Source organism: Carassius auratus, chromosome 3 (assembly GCF_003368295.1).
Source record: "Carassius auratus strain Wakin chromosome 3, ASM336829v1, whole genome shotgun sequence".
Classification (NCBI taxonomy): domain Eukaryota; kingdom Metazoa; phylum Chordata; class Actinopteri; order Cypriniformes; family Cyprinidae; genus Carassius; species Carassius auratus.
The window spans coordinates 29,192,105-29,211,868 of record NC_039245.1 but is presented as its reverse complement, the minus strand read 5'-3'; the positions used below and the strand labels follow the sequence as shown (position 1 = coordinate 29,211,868).

At 39.7% G+C, this 19,764-nt stretch overlaps 2 protein-coding genes and 1 long non-coding RNA gene across 4 annotated transcripts; 1 reads left to right on the top strand and 2 right to left on the bottom strand.

The window, feature by feature from the left end:
• Positions 1-1,937: 1,937 nt before the first annotated feature.
• On the bottom strand, positions 1,938-5,975 carry LOC113042164 (protein FAM117A-like). The gene is made up of 2 exons (XM_026200776.1): positions 5,480-5,975; positions 1,938-2,152 (listed from the first exon to the last, which is right to left on the bottom strand). Exons 1-2 carry the CDS (start codon positions 5,601-5,603, stop codon positions 1,974-1,976), a joined length of 303 nt encoding a protein of 100 aa, XP_026056561.1. The 5' UTR covers positions 5,604-5,975; the 3' UTR covers positions 1,938-1,973.
• A 1,505-nt stretch (positions 5,976-7,480) lies between these two features.
• LOC113053512 (RUN domain-containing protein 3A-like) lies at positions 7,481-19,257 on the bottom strand. Its single transcript, XM_026218620.1, has 11 exons — positions 19,016-19,257; positions 10,561-10,676; positions 10,345-10,478; positions 10,083-10,168; positions 9,903-9,992; positions 9,631-9,711; positions 9,376-9,541; positions 9,006-9,163; positions 8,806-8,925; positions 8,561-8,655; positions 7,481-8,380 (listed from the first exon to the last, which is right to left on the bottom strand). Exons 1-11 carry the CDS (start codon positions 19,093-19,095, stop codon positions 8,238-8,240), a joined length of 1,269 nt encoding a protein of 422 aa, XP_026074405.1. The 5' UTR covers positions 19,096-19,257; the 3' UTR covers positions 7,481-8,237.
• On the top strand, positions 11,874-17,541 carry LOC113053516 (uncharacterized). Of its 2 annotated transcripts, none has more exons than XR_003277236.1 (2): positions 11,874-12,116; positions 16,155-17,541. It is a non-coding gene; the product is annotated as an uncharacterized LOC113053516 (long non-coding RNA). The 2 variants fall into 2 exon arrangements; XR_003277235.1 differs by lacking the exon at positions 11,874-12,116 and adding an exon at positions 14,165-14,429.
• Positions 19,258-19,764: the final 507 nt, after the last annotated feature.

Here is a 19,764-nt window from a genome sequence, read left to right as displayed (position 1 = left end):
AGTGTAGAATAAAGATATTAATTTCTGGCAGAAAATCTTTTGAACCCCGAAAATTCTGAACAGTAGAACCAAATACCACAAAAAACAAAAAAACAACCAATCAAGAGCTTGCGTATCGGAATCAAATTGCGTTGGATGTCTAGGACTGGATGGGCTCAGAAACTCCTTCCTAAAAATCTTTGGGACTTTTTCATTATCCTTTCTGAGATATCCTCATGTCTGATTGCTTAGAAATAATAACTGCACAACTCTCATTAATAAGCAGCGCGGCACAAACAGTTGGGTGAAAAAAAAACAAAAGTACAACCATAGTATGACATTTTCTTACTAAATTAATTATTTTAACAGAGGAAAACCTTTAACAAATGAAGAAGCTAAATCAAAATGAACAGCCCCAGCAGAGAGACTTTCAACTTGTGTGTTTGACTGAATATAGCAAACCTCAGAAGGCATGTAGGAGCGGTGCTCCAGGAACTCATATGGAAACCATTTGGAAAAAACAATATGGCTGCCGTTCCAGGCTGACTTTTCCTAAACTCCTTCCATTACCTGCCAAACTCCTTCTCCCCAAAGCCAAGATCTTTCATTAGTAACTGCTTGATTTTAGATTTCCTAAACAAACACTATGTACTCTGACCATTTCAGAATTATGCTTTGCAAATAACACAAATGTTAAAACAGCTGTGTATAATTCTATGGTCAGAGTGATTTTGCCAAGTAAGAAAGACATGTTCCTGGATCAACATCTTTTGTTGATCCTGGATCAACATTACGGTCCAAAAATACAGACTTAATCCCTACCCCTAAACCTAACCCTAGCTAGGGCTGTGCAAAAAAATTTTAATGCGATTTTCATGCGCATCTCATCAGTAAAGACGCTCCTGTAATTAGAAGTATATCTCCAGCATGTGCGCTCAGATCAGGGTTGTTAGGTTTTAACAATAAATCCTGCCCAGTTGCTTCTCAAAACTAGTCCAGAACTAGCCCAATCGTGCTTCCAGGAGGTTTCCAAAAAATTGCTTCCCGGGGTTAAAATATATGCTTTTTGGCAGGGTTGCCTTGATAAAATTTGCATTTTAGGGGCTAAATATCACGTTATTGGAATTGTTGCTAAGACCCGCGGACATGAAAAACAACCATTTACTACACAGAGCCGTAATTCACTGACAATCTACACAATATCGATATTAAATCGCAGGCGATTCTTTGTCGATTTTGAAAGCGATTTTGTGTTAGTTGTCGGTACGGCTCTGTGTAGTAACTGCCACTCCACCTGAACCAGTGTTGCCAAGTCTGCGGTTGTGTTTCATGTCCATGGTTTGAAGCAACCCCAATACCAATAATGTGATATTTAGCCCCTAAAATGCAAATTTTATCAAGGCAACCCTGCCAAAAAACGTATATTTTAACCCCGAGAAGCAATTCTTTGGGGAAACTCCTGGAAGTGCGATTGGGCTAGTTTTGGACTAGTTTTGAGAAGCAACTGGGCAGGATTTGTTGTGAAAACCTGGCAACCCTGATCTGAATGCACATGCTGGAGATATACTTCTAATTACAGGAGCGTCTTTACTGATGAGATACGCATGAAAATCGCATTCGATTTTTTGCACAGCCCCAACCCTAGCCATAATTTATTCCTAAAATCAGAGGGAAATGATAGCTGATTAACAAAGGTGTAGAAGCACCTAACCCTGATTGTAAGCCTAAAACCGATATTTCCTGAAAAGTTATATCTCAACTCTTAATGGTTGATTGGAATGACATTCCTGATCAACAAGGATGTTGATCCAAGAACATGTTTTACTTGGTGAATTCACGCTCACCATAATATTATATATGTTTCATATAAGGCAGATCAAACCAATGGTTTGTTTAACTCCTCACTGAGTAGTAAAGTCTCCAGTCCCACATGGTCAGACAGGATCTCCTTTGTTTGCTATTGACACCTCAGTACCTGTGTTAAAAGGAATAGTTCACGAAAAATTGTGTGGGTAGGATCTCACCTGTGTGGCCTTGTCATTGACACAGGTAACAGGCTGATACTCTGGGTCTCTAGGCCAGTTTCCCTGAAGGTACGGTCCCACCAGTGTGTCCAGAGACAATGTCCGTCGTAAGGTTGGCTTCGGCGGCCGACCTTTCGTCTTGTACTCGGCTACAAAGAGAGGACAGAGTGAGAGAAGGAAAACTGTGAGATGTTTTTAAAATAATAAATGGATTCAACAATAAAAAAAACAAGATAAAATAAACACGTAGCATGCAATACTCTACTCCACAATGCATTTTGCTCATTTAGAGTGTGACCAATAAGCAAATAGTGAACTCTTTTAACTTTCTCCTTTTTGATTTGTTTGATTGCACTGACAAAAGATACAACATTTTAACATGGAACTGTGTTACAAAAATCTAATTTCTTCCTGTAAGAATAGTGGATGCCCCTCACATGAATTAGCATACTACTGTTGGAAATGTATGCAGTTTATAACATTTTTAGATAACATATTGCAATCTATAGTGAATATGACAGTAAAGGATAAGGATAAAGTAGTATTCCACTTCAGACAAAGCCAATTTAAAACCAAAAATAAAATCACAATAACGTAATTTATATATGAAAAAAATTATAATGATGTTTAAATACTTCAAATTTAAATAATGTAATAATTTATTTTGCATTACTTTTTCTCTATTCCAGTGATGAGAATCAGGAGAGAAGTGTGCTTAATTGAAATGAAAGTACCAATGGCTTAAAACGGCTCAAAAACAGTGTGATGAATGAGATGGAAGTGAACACCTTTGACCTCTGATCGTTGATTCAGTTGATTACACTGGAAACAGATACACTGAATTACCAAAACCTGCCAAAAAGAGAGAACGAGACCAGCGTCCCATGAGCATTTGCTCTAATCTATGTGCCTACATCTTTGACATTAACATATGTTTCTGATTATGTTTATGTATAATAATCTTTTCCGTGAGCTGGCATGCTGAAACACAGTCCATGCATGAAAGACTCGTTATAAATAGACGCTGTTGTCGTAACGGATGCTGAACATCCTGGTGCTTCATCAACACACAGCAGACAAGTTAGTTATCAGTCTCTTGCCAAAAAAATACTTCAGAGGATCATTTCCCACACGTACACGAGTTAATTACTTCAGTGCGTTGATAATGTCATAGGAACTAATAATGGTACACCTGATCTCCAACATTGTCAGGTCCTTCCTGGATTCATTCACCTCCTCCCAGCCCTGGGCTCTAAGGGTTTGGGACGGTGAACGTTTACTGGTGGGTGTTAAACAAGGCACACTTGTCTAGTACGGAGACTTTTTTGTCCGTTTTGTGACTGTGAAAGGGAGTGGTATCAAGCAGGTTGGGTGACTATGTGAATGAGATGGTGATATTGTAAGGGTTGAGGAATACGTATGGTTTTTGTCTGATATGGTGCAAGAGTGTTTATGTAAGGTAACCTCACAAAAACAAATCCAGGTCACATTTAACCCATTTATGTTAATGAGAATCAGGTGCAAATGTACTTAAATGTGCATGAATGCAAAACGTCTTAAAAGTCTGGATTTGCCCCCAAACAGGTTTTGTTTTTTTCGTGTAAATGGAATTTGGGTGGAAATGTGACATAGACGTGTTCTTGTCCTGATGAAAACAGCCAATGAGCTGCATAGTTCAAAATCATATCCTCCTCCTGCAAGCATAGTGGGAAGGATATAAAAATACGCATACTGGCAAAAGGACTAAAGTTAAACTCAGCCAAACCTCTGGCCACCGCTTGTGTGCTCCTTTGCACAACCACAGGACAGAAACGCATACCATGATATTGTGCCAAATTCAGTGATGGCTAAAGAAGCTCAAGCTCATTTATTTTTCTTTCATTAAACAGATCGCTCATGATCAGACCAGAAAAAATAAATATTAGAACTTTTTCAGTACTGATTTGAAGCTGCAAATACTATACTCATATGCTGCCAGTGAGTCTAAATGCTTAATCAACACCCAAAATGTGAGAAGGGGATGTGCAGAACTTCTTGTATGACTGGTGTTTCAGTTCTGTGGAAGTTTGTGGAGATTTCTGCCCCGTTTTGTGTGGGCTGCACACGTGACTTACTGAGCAACAGCACAAATGTTAAGAGACCAGAGGGATTTGCTGTTTACTGCCTTGGTTAATTTACAATAAAAAAAGTTATTTTGGTCAGTCTATCCTGTTTTTAGACTGCCATGTGGAAGACCTCCTCTACTTGTGAAGATCTAGTTGCACTCAGAATCAATGGGCCTTTGTGATCCACGTATTGTCCTAAAACTAAAGACAAGACTTTTCAAAGTATTCTCACTTAGTTGAGAAAACCTGACAATATGCCGATGGAAAATACCAGAGGCAGCCTGACACCTATGAAAAATGTCACACTAAGAGACAAAAAGTTGTAAATAAAACATATTGTAATGCGTTTTGTAAGAAACCATTAATTCAGTTTTTCACCTTCAAAATTTCATCTTGGTTAAAAAATTTAATTCTAAACCTTTTTTCTTTATTCCAGTGGAGCTGTTTTGCCAATAATACAAGGCAGAGGTTATCAATGTCAGTCTAAATACAAAAAAATTATCATAATAAACTGTATTAAATAAATAAAATGCAATGTGTAAGTGTACAACTCTGTCAATCAATAAGGATCAAATTAAAGGATTTGAAACATAACCAACATACAGTATGTAAATACATTAACATTGTACCATACACATTACTATTGACCACGTTTAATATGTAAAACTCAGATTTACAGATTATTTAACCGTGGGTCCCTGCTTTGTCTCTCTACCAACAAAAGGGGCCTGAAAAAGGTTAAAGACCCCTGCCCTGATCTACGATAGTAAACCTGCATTTATACCAGAGATCTCTGTGAGAAGCACAAAAACAATGCAAGAACTGTTTCCAAATTTGACATATTCGTGTACATCAACAGGTCGCAGTAATGTGACAGCTGTGATTTGTTTTTCCTGATGGTGCCTGCAGATTATTTGAGATGAAGCAAAGCAGACCCCTTGAGCACTGGACACACACTGTTTATGTGCTGACCATGCCAAGACAGTGATGAGAGTTTATAAAATAGTGCAGGCAAACAATAACATCTTAAAGAGACATCAAAAGTGACTTAATAGACAGACGTGCTATGTTTATTCACTTCCCATGCCATGCTTTGTGAGCACCAGGGCCATGAAACATGTAGGGAATGAGGTGGGGGTCGTTCAGTGCTGTGGGAACATTTCTTGAACACGGTTGCACCCAAGGCACGAAAAGAGCAGCTAAATAACAGGACTTCTGCAGATTATCCATTCAGAATATTAATATGATCAATATTATTATTATTACACCTAACTAAGAAGTAGCTTTAGAATGGACAGGACAGTTGGGTATACCAGTAAATGAACGCCATGGCTTTATAAAGTGCTTCTCCGTGTTTCTAGTGGTCTTTACCTGTCCTGGTGTCTTTGCAGCGCGGTGCTGGACGGTTCTGGAGCTGAAACGGGACCGTGGCTCGGAGGGGCTGCAGTCCTTGATTAACGTTAACCACCCGGGCCACTCCATTCCGACACGACATCCCCACCGTCGCTTTGTGCTTTCAAAAGTCTTTAAAAAGTTCACCAATCTCGCAAACTCCTAGAGCTGATACTCCAGCAGAGGTTTCCGTCCGATTAGCAGTCAAAAAATAAAGTTTGTGTGCAAATACTTTTGCTTTAGCACACTCGCTAGCTTGTGAGCTACTTTCTTTTGTGATGATAGTTAAGTTTTCCCAAACGAATTACTTTAATAAAATGCGTTATTTTATTTTATAATTGTTTTTCTGGCTGAAAAAACATATTAATTTCTATGAGCAGTCCTAAACGGCTAATTCCACTTAGCCTAGTAAAGAACTACATTGTATATGGGCTGCTGCCAATTCTTCAGTGCACAATCTGACAACAACCAACCTACACACTCGTGTCGGATAAAGAGCAGTGCACAGCGTCTAAACACATGTTTCCACTCTGATTGGCTGCTGAAAAATACTACTCACACCCCATTGGTCGTTAGCAGCATCGATCTGTTAGGGGCGGGTCTCAGTGCGACTCTACCCTCCCACTTAATTAAAATTCATACTTTCCAGAGTTCTCCCATCAGCGGTGAGCAGCACAATGCGTGCTGATTAGTATCCTAACTGAAGAAACGTGTTTGTTGAGGCAATCCTGGATTATATTACAATTAATTTTTAAGTAATTTAAAAAAATCACGTTTTAACCAAGGGTCTTTTTATTAGGATATTTAGGATGGCAAAGTGTTGGTAATTGGAATGTAAATATGATAGCATATGTCGAACAAAACACCCCCCATTTTCTTAGTCTCAAACGCATTTATACACTACTTAAAGGGTTAGTTCACCCAAAAATGAAAATTCGCCAATCTTCTACTCACCCTCGAAGCATCCTAGGTGTATGTGACTTTCTTCTTTCAGAATAATCCAATCGGAATTATATTAAAAACTGTCCTGGCTCTTCCAAGCCTTTCAGTGGGGGTAAGCGTGTGTTTGTTGTCAACAGTTCAGAAGACATGAAATAAAGTGTGTGTATCTGTAATAAAATGTCCCTCACATGTCTCCGGGGGGTGAATAAAGGCCCCCTGTGGCGAATCCATGCATTTTTGTAAGATACATATAACATATCCAGATTTCAAACATAATAAACATGGAAGACATGCAAGGATGTTGTGGTTCGTCAGTGCTCTGTGGTTAGCAACGAGTGCGGAGAGAGAAGAAAACAAACCACTGGTCATGAATTAATAGCACAAAACTCCGATTGGATTATTCTGAAAGAAAAAAAGTCATATACACCTTGCTTCGAGGGTGAGTAGAAGATGGACAAATTTTTATTTTTGGGTGAACTAACCCTTTAACTTCCTTCCCATATATCAGTATGGGTTTTCCAATGATTTAAGTTGTACATTTCTTCCCTCTTATCTAGGATATTACAGGTTGGGGGTTCAAATCCCAGGGAACACATGTTAGGAGAAAATTGTTAACCTGAATGCAATGTAAGTCGCTTTTGGATAAAAGCATCTGCTAAATGCATTAATTTAATTTTAATTTAATATACAGTACTGTTCTGCATTCCTGCTATGTATATAGACATGTACTCATGCAAGTGCATACTTGATATGTATATGCATTTCTTCGTTTGTCTTTTTCATATCAGATCATTAATCTTCCTTCCTTACATAGAAAACCAGTCAAACTCTGTATGTAGCACAGGCCAGTATTGAGTAGATATACTGTGTCTTTCTGTTTTATAGTCCCCTGCTTAGCAAAGCCGTTACAAGCAATAGCCACTAGATGTCGAGTTCTCCCAGGAAGTGCTGCCACTGTTATGACTCTGCTGTTTGCCCTAAAGCATTCTGGGAAAAGAATGTTAGATTTATAGGCTTTGAAATATGTATACAAATAAGTGTGAGTTGAGATAAAAGAATCGTTTATTACCACTCAAAACCGCAGGGCGCTGCCACCACATTAAAAAATAGACAATTATGTATACATACAGAAACTGAAGAAATGAAGCAACATCAATAAGATAAATATGACAAAAGATTTGAATTTAGCTGACAACACTTGCAGTTACTTCCAGTCGCATGACATAACTGTCAAAGAAGCAAGTACATAAAGTCTTCTGAGGCATTTGCAGCCTCAATAAAGCGCATTTGACATGCAGATACAGACAACAGATCTTTCCTGTCTCTCTTTTATTCCCTCATATCATTTATTAGTAAGTATGGGAAAGGTAATATGTCTAAATTAGAGATTCAACTGTGGGTAGCCTGAACAGATGTGCCACTCTGTATGTTCATATTCATTAAGATGAATTTATGTATAATAAATAACTGAGAAGTCTTGAGTTTTTGTGTTCAAGGACTAATGAGTTCAAAACTAACAGAGATAAGCTGCTGTGCCTTTGGGCTGTAATATCAGGCTTGGGGAATGTTACGGACACAAACATGCTGAAGAAGACTGCACTAAAGGGTGGAAGACAAGAGTGAATAATAAATTGGCAAGATTGGCAGGTAAAGACAGGAAAATAAGAGAGTGCTGGAGGGGTTGTCATTCATGGATTTTTAAGCTCACTGGGATCTTTGCTTTGAAGGATGTTGCTAGGCCAGAGGTGATGTTTCTTGGAGGAAAGTACAGCTGAGACTGAGAAGTTGGCGCCCCCTAGCTAGGAGACAAGGCAGGACTAGGCTCTGTGCTGATGTTGACCAAATACTCACTGGATTTGAGACTTGCCAGTGATTTACAGCTGGGTAGAGAAGCCAAAGAACCACATAGACCGAGCATAGAGGGAGTGTTGTCTTTAGCTGAAGAGAAGAGAAGAGAAGAGAAGAGAAGAGAAGAGAAGAGAAGAGAAGAGAAGAGAAGAGAAGAGAAGAGAAGAGAAGAGAAGAGAAGAGAAGAGAAGAGAAGAGAAGAGAAGAAACATTAATTAATATTCAGCATTCAGACATGATTGTATTGTGTGTTAATCTGCATGTTTTTACCTGCTGACCAGACCGTGTCTCCATTCGGATTGTCGTCTTCCTTCTGAGAGTCCAAACTCACATCAGCTGAGAGGTCCAAACTGTGAAAACTTCTCCTAAACCCAAAAACATAGTTTCGTGACTAGACTGAATAGTGCTTTCCTGTGATACAGGTGATTTCCGGGATGTAGTTGCTAAGGCTGAGCGACTGCCAAGGTGTTAAACAAGGTGTGGTGAGGGTCTTCAAATTTAGAGTCAGCACTCACCGACGGAACAGCTTTACATTTCCTTTGCTGTTGCTGGGTTGTGCAGTTGTGCACTGGTTAATGAATGGAATAGACAGTCCTTTTACCAAATGAGAGGACTCGCGAGGAATTATTCCAGTGCTGCAAAACATACCAGAATAAAGCCATTAGAGACTTCCAGTTGACACAAATGCAGAAGGTGTGTTAGTGTGTGTGCATACAGTTGTGCTTGTAGCTCCAGTACAATGGCCTCCAGCTCTTTCTTCTCTTGTCGACTCTGGACCTGTAGTTCCTCTAGTTTAGCATCTAGCCTCTTGTTCTCAGTTTCTACATTTTTCAGCTGGGATTCCCTCAAGCGGACCAGTTCCTCTAAATAACCCTACAATCACAGGGATTTATGGATTAGTATTTGAATGCACTATTTCTGCTTTAATTAGCTGTTTCAAAACATAGTAGCTGGTTTCAGTCTGATCCAAATTGGTCATTAGTTGCTAGACGATCTTGGACCAGCAAGAAACCAGCTACCAAGCTGGATTATTCAGCAGGCAACATGGACAACCAAATCACCCATTGGCTGGAAGTCCAAAATACCTTTTGGGCATAGACAATCTTGAATCTTTGCTCCATCTTTCGGCATTTGTTGCTCCAGGTCTCTTCGTCTGTGACCAAAGGAATGTAAGGATGCTCAGCTACACTCTCATCACTGGCACTGCTGTCCACACTGCGGCGGTCTTCTTCATCACTCAGGTAGTCATAGCTGCAGAGGCACATCAAATAGCAGCAATGGCATTTTAAAGGCTTCTATAAGGTTTAGGATTTGGGTTTGGTCAGGAAATGCAAACTTACCTCTGGGTGAACTTCAGGTAAGGTGTGTAGTCGATCACTGCAGGTGTCTTTCCATCCAAAACTTCTCCTTTTAGACAGAAACTAATGTTTGCAAAAAAAAACAAAAAAAAAACAAACAAACAAAACAGTCATATCACATTAATTTGGTGGGAACGCATTCTAACTGGTGCCACTAGTGGCTTATAAATGACACATTGCTGAAAATAAATAAAAAACACATTCACGCTGAAGTACGTGTCATTTGTGAGTTGTCATGAATACAATGTTTTTACCTGAAGTCAATGGCACTGAGTCCAATTAGCATCCCCGTCAGAACGGTAGCCTCCTCCCTTAGCATTATGGCACCATCATCATAAAATCGTCTGCAGCGCAAATACAGTTTTTTTTATTAATTAATTTTGAAATGATAAAGACAGCTCTCAAACTCATTGGAAAGAGTGCTGAGTTATAACCTTGTAGTCCGAGTGTCTCTTAACGCAGTTGCTACATATTCAGACAAACGCTTCTCCATCAAAGCTACACGAATCCAGGCTCGTCCCTGTAGGACAACCAGAGAGTAAACAGTCACAGATAAAGCTTTGCTAGTGAACCAAAATAGAATAAATCAGTACAACAGCATCCCATGGTAGGGACCAGCAACCAAAACAAAACATATGCTATGCTAATAATCTCAAGAGGGTAAAGATAGAGTGCTTGAGGATGAAAGTGTCTCGCCTTTGCTCGCGACGTGCTAATGTTCTCAATGCTCTCAATGCTACAGATGCAGTTGTTGTGGACTTTACTGCAGGCCAGACGGATATAGTCCCAGAAACTCCTCTGGCCATCTGAACTGAACCAACCACCCGGACCTGATAAAATAAAAATCACCACAGATTATTCATGAGTGCCACCAGACATTGGGAACTGACAGGAAGTTGTTTAAATATATACCTTTGAAACGATGACTGAGGATGTGCTCCAAAATTGCCGCAAAGTTGATGAACTCCTCTGATGAGTCATCAATAGGCTCTGCAGTGTACTTTTCCAACAATGTCTTTACAGAAAACCTGAGAGAGTAGTAGAGAGGCAATATGTAGTAGAATTTAGTTACACTAGATATACTACATAATATATCTCATTGGGAAACTCAAAATTTAATAAAAAAAAAACATGCATTGATGAAATACTACACTTCGCTTGGCTAGTTCAGAAACAAGTTGTGTCACTGACAAGGAATTGTCAACCATTCCCTCCACAACTTGATTTTCTTCTTGAGACAATGTCGCTATCATGCTCGCTAATTTACTAGCCACGCTAGCCTTTTTAGACTGCAATGCAGCGTTTTCTTGTTTATCGTTACTCATTGTGCACAGGTTAATTTTGAAACTCTTCTTTATTTGTTTAATCTTATTTACACCGTCTTATAACATAAAATACCCTCAAAATGTGTATATAATGTGAAATGATCGGGAGACTACCCATCCTGCTGCCTATCCCTTAAATGGTCACATCGTCACCACTAACAGTATGATTAGCATCTTACAGGCAGACGCAAACGCTAGTATCGGTGCAGGCCCCACTCAACGCTGCCATTCTGACTGATGTAACGGCTTTTTCGAGAGCGGTGCCAAGGCAGACTGCTGAGGTCAATTCCAATTGTCCTGTGTGTTAGACAATGCCCTTTTGATGCCGTATTCACGTTACCACTCCTGCCATCACAATTGGAGTCCTTGTGCCCCAGTCCTTTTTTTTAAGGCAACAGTATAGTGAGCAAATCTCCCTCGTATCCCAACACACTCACGCTCATTTTCTCCACCCACCCACTTGCTGAATTGGTGGTGTGATCTATTTAGGGCTGTCCTGATACTGTGTACAGTTTTCTCCCAGAACAGTCAAACCTGCAAGGTGCTGGTATGCTAAGACTCTAGCCCACTCAAAGGGTAGGGGAAACAGAGAGAGAACTGAGAGTCTAAAGACCTGACGACCTACATGCCTTCATGGGGAACACCAGTATTACGGAAGGGAAGACTGCTCTGTCTGTGGGCGGCTCTTCAATAGCCCGGGGCAAGACTTCCATCACCATGGGCAAGTCCTCAATCACCCGTGGGGTCACCACTACCTCTATGGGTGACTCTACCATAACCAGAGGCAAGACCACCATCTCCCTTGGCACAGCCAGTTTCAGCCGAGGCAAAACTACAACTTCCTTCCGCAAGGCCCTCATGCCCAAGCGCCGGACCATGTAGATGGAAAAGAGATCTATAAACACTGAAACAAACACCAAGACTTCAAAAGCAAGAAAGAGAACTGAGAAGGATGAGACAACAGATATACAGCAAGAGTACGACTCCAAAGCATCAAAAAGAAAGGCTTATCTTTTATTGAGAAAGACCTGCTTTACAAAAGGGAAAATCAAACTGATGAAAAGCAAGAAGGCCATGTCATGGGGGAAGGCAGTTCTTTCAAGGAGCAAGACCAAACTGAGGAAGGGAGAGACTGCATTTGTGGTGGGTACAACTACTATCACTCATGGGGAGACTACTAGTTCTTTGAGCAAGGCCACTTTAAGTCAAGGGGAGAAGTCTGTCACTGTAGTTAAGACTTCCCTCAAAAGAGGCAACGAAACGCAATGGAATCTCTACTGGGATTTTCATCTGTGACTTAAAGACACCAATATAACTGCAAACAGTATATGTACAGTATATGTATATGTGTGTCCACGAATATGTACTTTATAGAGAGTGCTTAAGCAGGTTGGATGTCTTGTAAGATGCAAGTGTTTGCCAGCTTGCTCTAGAATTGCACACCAATGTATTCTAGATGCAAAATGAAATGTAAGTGTATCTTAAATTAGCTTGGAATGGAGCATGACATCTTTGTCACTGAAAGAGAATACAGTTGATTTTAAGATAAAGATTTGTCTGAGAAAACACCAATCTGGTTTTCATGAAGAGAACATGCATGCATGTGTGAGGGTGTGCACTGCCACAACTAGAATGGCTGCTATTGTTGTTCACATGCAGAAGGGTCTAAGTTGGATAACGTTCGGAATCCAGATCTGAGATTCTGTTTTGCAAGTGGAATTGTGTCATTTAAGTGGACTAACCAAGTCTTAGCAAAACGTTCTAACTTTAACCATTGCCTTAAACTTGAAATGAGCTGTGTAAATTTTTTTGACTTCTTAATCTTATTAAGTGTAGCATAATTCAACCAGTATAACAATGAATTAAATAAGAATGGTCAATAAATAGATCTTTGAAATGGTTAAAACATTGTTTAATGTGTCTAACTCTAAAATATTTCAGAGAGTTTATTTCATTATACCTTAAGATGAGCACACACTGCTTGTCAAAATATACAATGTGATCCAAATCAGATCTAGGTAAAAGCCACAGCACACTTTAACGTTTCTTTTATGTCAGACTACATGATCTTAGCCAAGACGTTGATCCCAATCATCTCATCTACAGTTAGTAGAAGCAGTCAGACTGCACAACTGTTATGCTAAATTTCTTACGCTGCCAGAACTTTGTCAGTTTCAGTTTTAATAACAAGAATCCAAAATTTTACAGTGTGAACCTGGCTTTACCTTGTAGCCTGCACAACAAGCAAGAATCTCAATAATTGGCAGTATAGAAAATGTTTTCATTGTCACAATTGGACAAAACAAAACGTTTCGATAACTAATTTGACTATACATTTTGTGGGTCTGACATAACATAAACTCATGAAAGCAAACCACGCTCTTGAATCTCAGCAATCAACCGTGTACAGTATAACATTGGATAGCGGTTCTAGGGAGGCACATTGCCATGGAACTGAGTGATGTCACCATCAACTGTGTCCCACAACAATGTGTTCTTCAGTGCTTTGCTTTAGTGACGGGACAATGCAGTCTACTGTCCGCTCTTCCCCAGATAGAACTAAGGCCTCCTACGGCAGCCTCTGTCCATTCACGGCACACAGGGGAGGTATGTGGCCTTGCGGAGCCCACGTTATACTGCTCAACAAGGGCTTTATGCTGCATGGGGGTCGTTCTCACCACGCTTAGCATTCTGGTCCCATCCCGACACTAGCTGTTTGGACTGTCACACCCAACCAGACACATTCTGTGTGCGTTGGGATGCTTTGCTGCCAAGGCACGCGATGAGCCATCATCACCTCATCCTGTAGAATCAGGAGAGCAGAAGCTTCCCAAGGGACAGTTGAGAAAATTTAACCCTGAAAGTGCTCCCGGTCAGGTTAACTAGGCTGGCTGCTGGAGGAGACCTCCTGGAGCTTCAACGCTACCACCTTTGGTTCCGCCATGGGTAACACCAGTATCACAGAAGGCAAGACGGCCCTCAACCTGGGGAGCACATCGATCAAGAGAGACAAGACCAAGATCATGATGGGAAACTCATCTATCTCTCGTGGGAAGAGTACAACTTCCCTGGGCTCTTCCACCATCACCAGTGGCAAGACAAAGATCTCCATGGGAGCTGCTTCCTTCAGCCGAGGTACCAAGACTACATCCTTCCGAAAGGCTTTTATGCCCAAGAGGAAGAATGTTTAATGGGGAGCAAGGCCAAATCTTTGGGGAGGGTGTAGGGTGCTGGGAGTGTGATGGGCGGACAAATTCACCAAGCTGGGAACCAATAAAATTTTGGCAAATATCACCAACAGCTGAGGAAACATCATTGTCATCAAAGCCTACCTTCTGTGGAGAAACGATACTGCATCTTGAATCATTGTTGCCATTCAAAACACAAACTTTACCTTTTGGACCAAGTCTCTTTTTTGTTTACCTAAGATTTCTCTGGAATACATCCTGGATACAGGTTAGTACTTAATGAATCCAACTCCAAAGGATGGTGTTTAAGCCATGGACCATTATTTGTAGCAATAATAGAATTACTTATGAAACACATGATTTAATGGTGCTAATTAAAATATTTCATTGTTACATTGATATTCCAAGGTTCTACAAGGATCACTGATCTTGCCAGATCAGTTTAGTCACCTGTAGTTGTTTGATTGTGCCCGTTTCATTGCTTCATCATTTGGCCAGAGCAAAATTTGGGCAACAGTAAGGACCAACCAGTTAGATTTGGATACTTTATACAACAAAGATTTTTGAGTCTTGATTTTCTCTTTGGCTCTATACCTAAAGCAAGAGGTGTTTTCCAAGAGTGTAGGGCATTCCCACATCCCATGAACTATGCTCATCACTGCAGGAAGGTTTACTACCAACACCAGCCAACCAAATACCTTGATGGCACACTTTGTCTGGTCACAAGAGCAGCTGAAAACACAAAATTTGACAACTGTACAATGCGTAAATGTAAAGTGTAGTGAAAATATAAAGATGCAAGTTTCTGAAGGTCAGCAGGATGAGGGCTAAAATGCTAATATAGACATGTGGAAGCAAGACTGTCTTGGTACGATTTGACACTGGAAAAACAAATGTGCAGCCACTTAACAAATGGCTTTTGTGTCCTTGGTCTCGCCCACATTGATAACAGGCCAAAAAGCCAAACCCTTCTAAGAATATTACTTCACAGCACTTGCTCTCAAGATTTTAATTTTTTTTTCAAGGCACCTTTGACAATACGCTTTAACCTTTCAGAATAACCTCCCAGTTCGGGTTTGTTCTCAGCTTTTAAAACCTACAGATTACCGATTATAACTCCAGATTGTTCTTGAGCATCCTTCTTACAGGTTATGCCTTGGTTCCTCTCTTCTATACCCTTTCCATCAGTCATCACTTTTTCTCTGTTTGGCCCTCCTTGCCCAAGCCTGAACAATCATCCTTTCTCTACATCTCCCTCCCACACTCTGTTTTTAGCTTTTTAATATACTTCTTTCTCCCCCCTACCCTCACCCTTCTTGTAGGCAGTACCAGCATTATCTGCTAATTCTGGATAAGCTTTCCCACCCAAAAACTGCTCAGTAAAAATCCCCCAGAGTGAATGCAGATTGAAAATACAAACTTTTATCAGATTCAAATGCAATTATATTGTGGCACATATTAGAGACAACAAAATACATTTCTTACTATAACTGGAGGATAGTTCAATGAGTTAGGTATGTGCTGAGAAGATGATTGAACATGATTGTTTGTGCATTTAGCCTCATTGCTCTGAGTTAGAAGTTAAAGTTGATCATGGAAGAACCAGTCAGAGGTCGGTGAGCTGGTGCCAAGACATGTTTGGTAAAATAAATATGATTTTGATATGTTCCTAGGAAATCAGATGGTCAAAGAACTAGATCTCAAGGATGAAAATGAAAATACAGCAATTGATAACTAATTCCATCCCATTTAAATATGTCTGAAAGACATTGATCTCCAGAACCTTCAAGAGAAATCGAAAAAATCTAATTGAAGGTAGTTGAATGAATCAAGACAACTATGAACCCCCCACCCCCTTTTTTTAAAGTCCCATAAGACATCATCTACAGTGACTTCTGTGTATCATTTTAGATTAAAAGTCATACACAAAACTAAAGCTGTTGATTGTATAGTACGAAAAACTGATAATGAATTCAAATGCTCATCCTTGCAGAGTCCTACATTACAAGCTTCAGCTGTCTGGAAACCTTTATCAAGGAGATGAGCAAAACTGGCCATTCCATTATATCGGAAAGTCAAGACATGGGGACATCAACAAGAGCCTTTCTTTGACCGCTGGAACTCTTACCTCTCGACTTTGACCTGGGAGGCATTCATCATGCCCTGTTTTATACTTCATTATGTCTTAAACCTCTTAAACTTGCCATTCATTTTTACAGATTTATTGGTTCAAAGTACTGAGCTCTTGCCTTGTTACATGAAAACAATGTTTGGAATATTCTTTCATCCAAAAAAAACTTATTGCGTTCAAGGTTTTCCTTTGGTAAAAACCGACCGACAAACATGTGATGAGTGCAACTAATACAAAACCTTTATTTATCGCCTCTGAAAATGACATTTGTTTAGTCTGAGTGTAAAAACTGAAACTGTGTAAACTGTGTGACTGTCTTTTGTTATAGTATGTCAGTGATCCAGACTGTATGTGTAACCAAAAAAAAAAAAAAAAAAAAGCTAATGTTTCGATCTTAGCGCAGAACAAACTTGGCTTTGCGATAAGTGAGTAGGTTATGGAGAGTGAAACTAACCATGTTTCTGTTGGTCAGAACCCTTCTCCACAATGTTAACAGCTCTCAGTTTTAGCAAAGACGCTTTAGATAAATATATTTGTTAGATTTGCTCATGATTTCCAGCTTAGATCAGCTACCATGCCCAAGAGTACACTGCCCAGTGTGATTTAGAGGCCAAATTCATGCATCCCAGCTTTTCAACCTGGTTTAAAGGTCTCTAAAGACTGAACAACCACTTTCATTGATGTGCATCTCACTGTGGACTGAGAGACGATGGGGTTCGATGATTGAGAGTGAAGGAAACAAACGCAATGGTCTCCTGATCTCAATGTACTAGAGAAATACAGAGACATTCAGAAGCATGGGAGGTTTTAGTGACTCTGAGCAATGTGTCTCTCAGAGCACCAAGTCATCTGAGCTAATCACGATCCAATTTAATTAAGCAGGGTTTGAGATTTCTTTGCTAGCAGCCATTAATTAAGTCAATTTTTTTTCTTGTCAAGTCCTTTGTCCTGTGTAATTTGTTGTTTAATGTAACAAACCGCTGTGGCATGGCCATACAAAAGATGTGGGTAGCGAAGAAGGGCCTCTGCCCTTTTCAACAAAAGCGTCTTTGTGTTTATAATAATCTGTGAAGTTTGAAGTCCATTTTTGTCATTCTTTCTTGTTCATTTTTCCACACTGCATTAGCAAAGCATGTGTTTCATGTGTTTAACAAGTCCTGCATTATGCCGTCCAGACAGTAGAACCTTGGAAAGTTTGGTTCTAACCATGGTGCTGTATACTTAATAAATATGTGCTGACATTAATGAAGATATATTTCCATGTTGTTCTCCATATATCATTCAAAATGTTGGGAACTAAAAATATGTGGGTTTTTTATCCATTAGTAATAACCCCTCTAGAAACCAATTTCCTTTTTACTGCAGGCAAAGAGATGGGGATGATGATGTCACAACAGCTTGCCACATCACAATCATCTCTTTGACTGCACAATGGTGCTGCTGTCCCAACAGGAGTGACAGTGTTTTGTGTACATTCGGCAACTGTACATGGCCTATGCCTGGGGCGCCCCCAAACATGAATTATTTAACACCCACTTGCTGCTCTGTACCAACCGACCGGTAAACTGCAGCCTGGTGCAGTCCCACACAGCCCGGCAGAACAGAATGCAGTGATGGAATTCGGTGTTCCCCATATGCTTCAACCATGACTCACCAATGCACAGTGTGTTGGGACAAAATGGGCACATAGTAGGCTATTGCAAGCGTACAATGAGTGGATTTGGGCTGAGACACTGCAGTCTTAGCAACGACTGGTGTGCCATAAAGTCAAGATCCTTATGATGTGGATCTCCTGATAAGAGCTAGAAAAACATAATAGCTTTCAATTTCTTATTGCATGAAACATCCGTAAACTACTATGACTGTAAAGGCTAATTACTGGGGTTCAAACTAGATTTATTTAGTAAGTATGCTCATTGTATGATGCAAATGAAAAGAAAAAGATGACAATTCATTCTAGTGTGATTTGGTGATCAATAAAATAATACAGTGGTAAATTAATGCTTATACAGTTTGTTTAAAATATGATGTGCATTTTACATTTTTACATTATTATTTGCAGTAAATTCAAGGGGCATCAACATTATATCTATTTGGTTATTGGTCAGCATCATCCAGTAGCCTGTATGGACTAAGTGACATCAGGGAAAAAAAGTTAAGGTGAAAAGATAACATTCCATGCACTGAGGATGAATCATTCAAATAAGACAAGGAACGTGTATATATATATAATTTTTTTTTTATTTTTTATTTTTTTTTACCAAATCCATCAGGAATTATTTTTTTATTTTTATTTTTTTTGGTGAAAGGTTCTGTTTGGGTGAAGGTCATGTGGTTTTAGCCTGTCGAGTGCACAGCAGTGAAAATGGTCGGGTGGATGTAATGACGTCATGGATGCTGGTATGAAATAAGGGGTCGACGTCTTTAAAGGGCCTCGTCTTCAATATTAAGCGTTTACGCAAAAATGTAAATCAGAAAAGATGCTATATCCTGTGATCCATGTTCTAGTTAATAAAATATATAAACGTTTTAAATCTATCTATCTATACATACATACATACATACATACATACATACATACATACATGTATATATATATATATATATATATATATATATATATACACATTTTGACAGTTTTAATTACCCAGGTATTCCAAGCTAACTGAAAGTACGCTTCGTGATGTGGACAGCGGGTCGGTGTGTGTCATGCAATGAACTACCTGCAGACGGTGATGAGATTCTTGCGTTCCACGCCGCTGTTTCTAGAAGAGGATTTTTTCGACGTTAGACCCATAGCCATCGCGGTCTGGAGACAGCCTGACTGGACTCGGCGGAGGCTGCATCAAGCCTCTGGTTTCCCGGAGCAGCTCAGACCCCTCCCTCCCTCCTTCCGCCGCTCTGCGCTCCGAGACTGCTGGGCGACAGGGGTACAGAGAAGACCTCTGGATTCTTGTACCTCTAATCATCAATGTGTGTGTGTGTGTGTGTGTGTGTATATATATATATATACATATATATAGAGAGAGAGAGAGAGAGAGAGAGAGAGACTATATATGTAGGCCTGTGTGTGTGTTTAGATACAAAAAAAAAAAAAAAAAAAAAACTGATAAATAATAACCCAGCGGTCACATACATAGATGTGGAGAACTTCCTACTCATTAAGGAATCGAAGATTTAAAACAATTCTAAAATGTTATGCAAAGGTTCAAATTAATCATTAATCATATTTAGGCTATACAAATTAGTGTCAGGTCAATTAAGTGATGTCAATTTGGAATAATAATAATAATATTTCGATTCTGTTGCTTTGCTAACTAAAGCAAATAAAGCCTATAAACTCTGTACCAACCAGTTTGTTTGGCATAGTTTTAACATAACTGCATTCACAATAACAGAATGTGTTCGTTATTGATTCAGTCTTGAGGGGGAAAACAGCATGAATAAGCACATATCCACGTAATTACTTGTT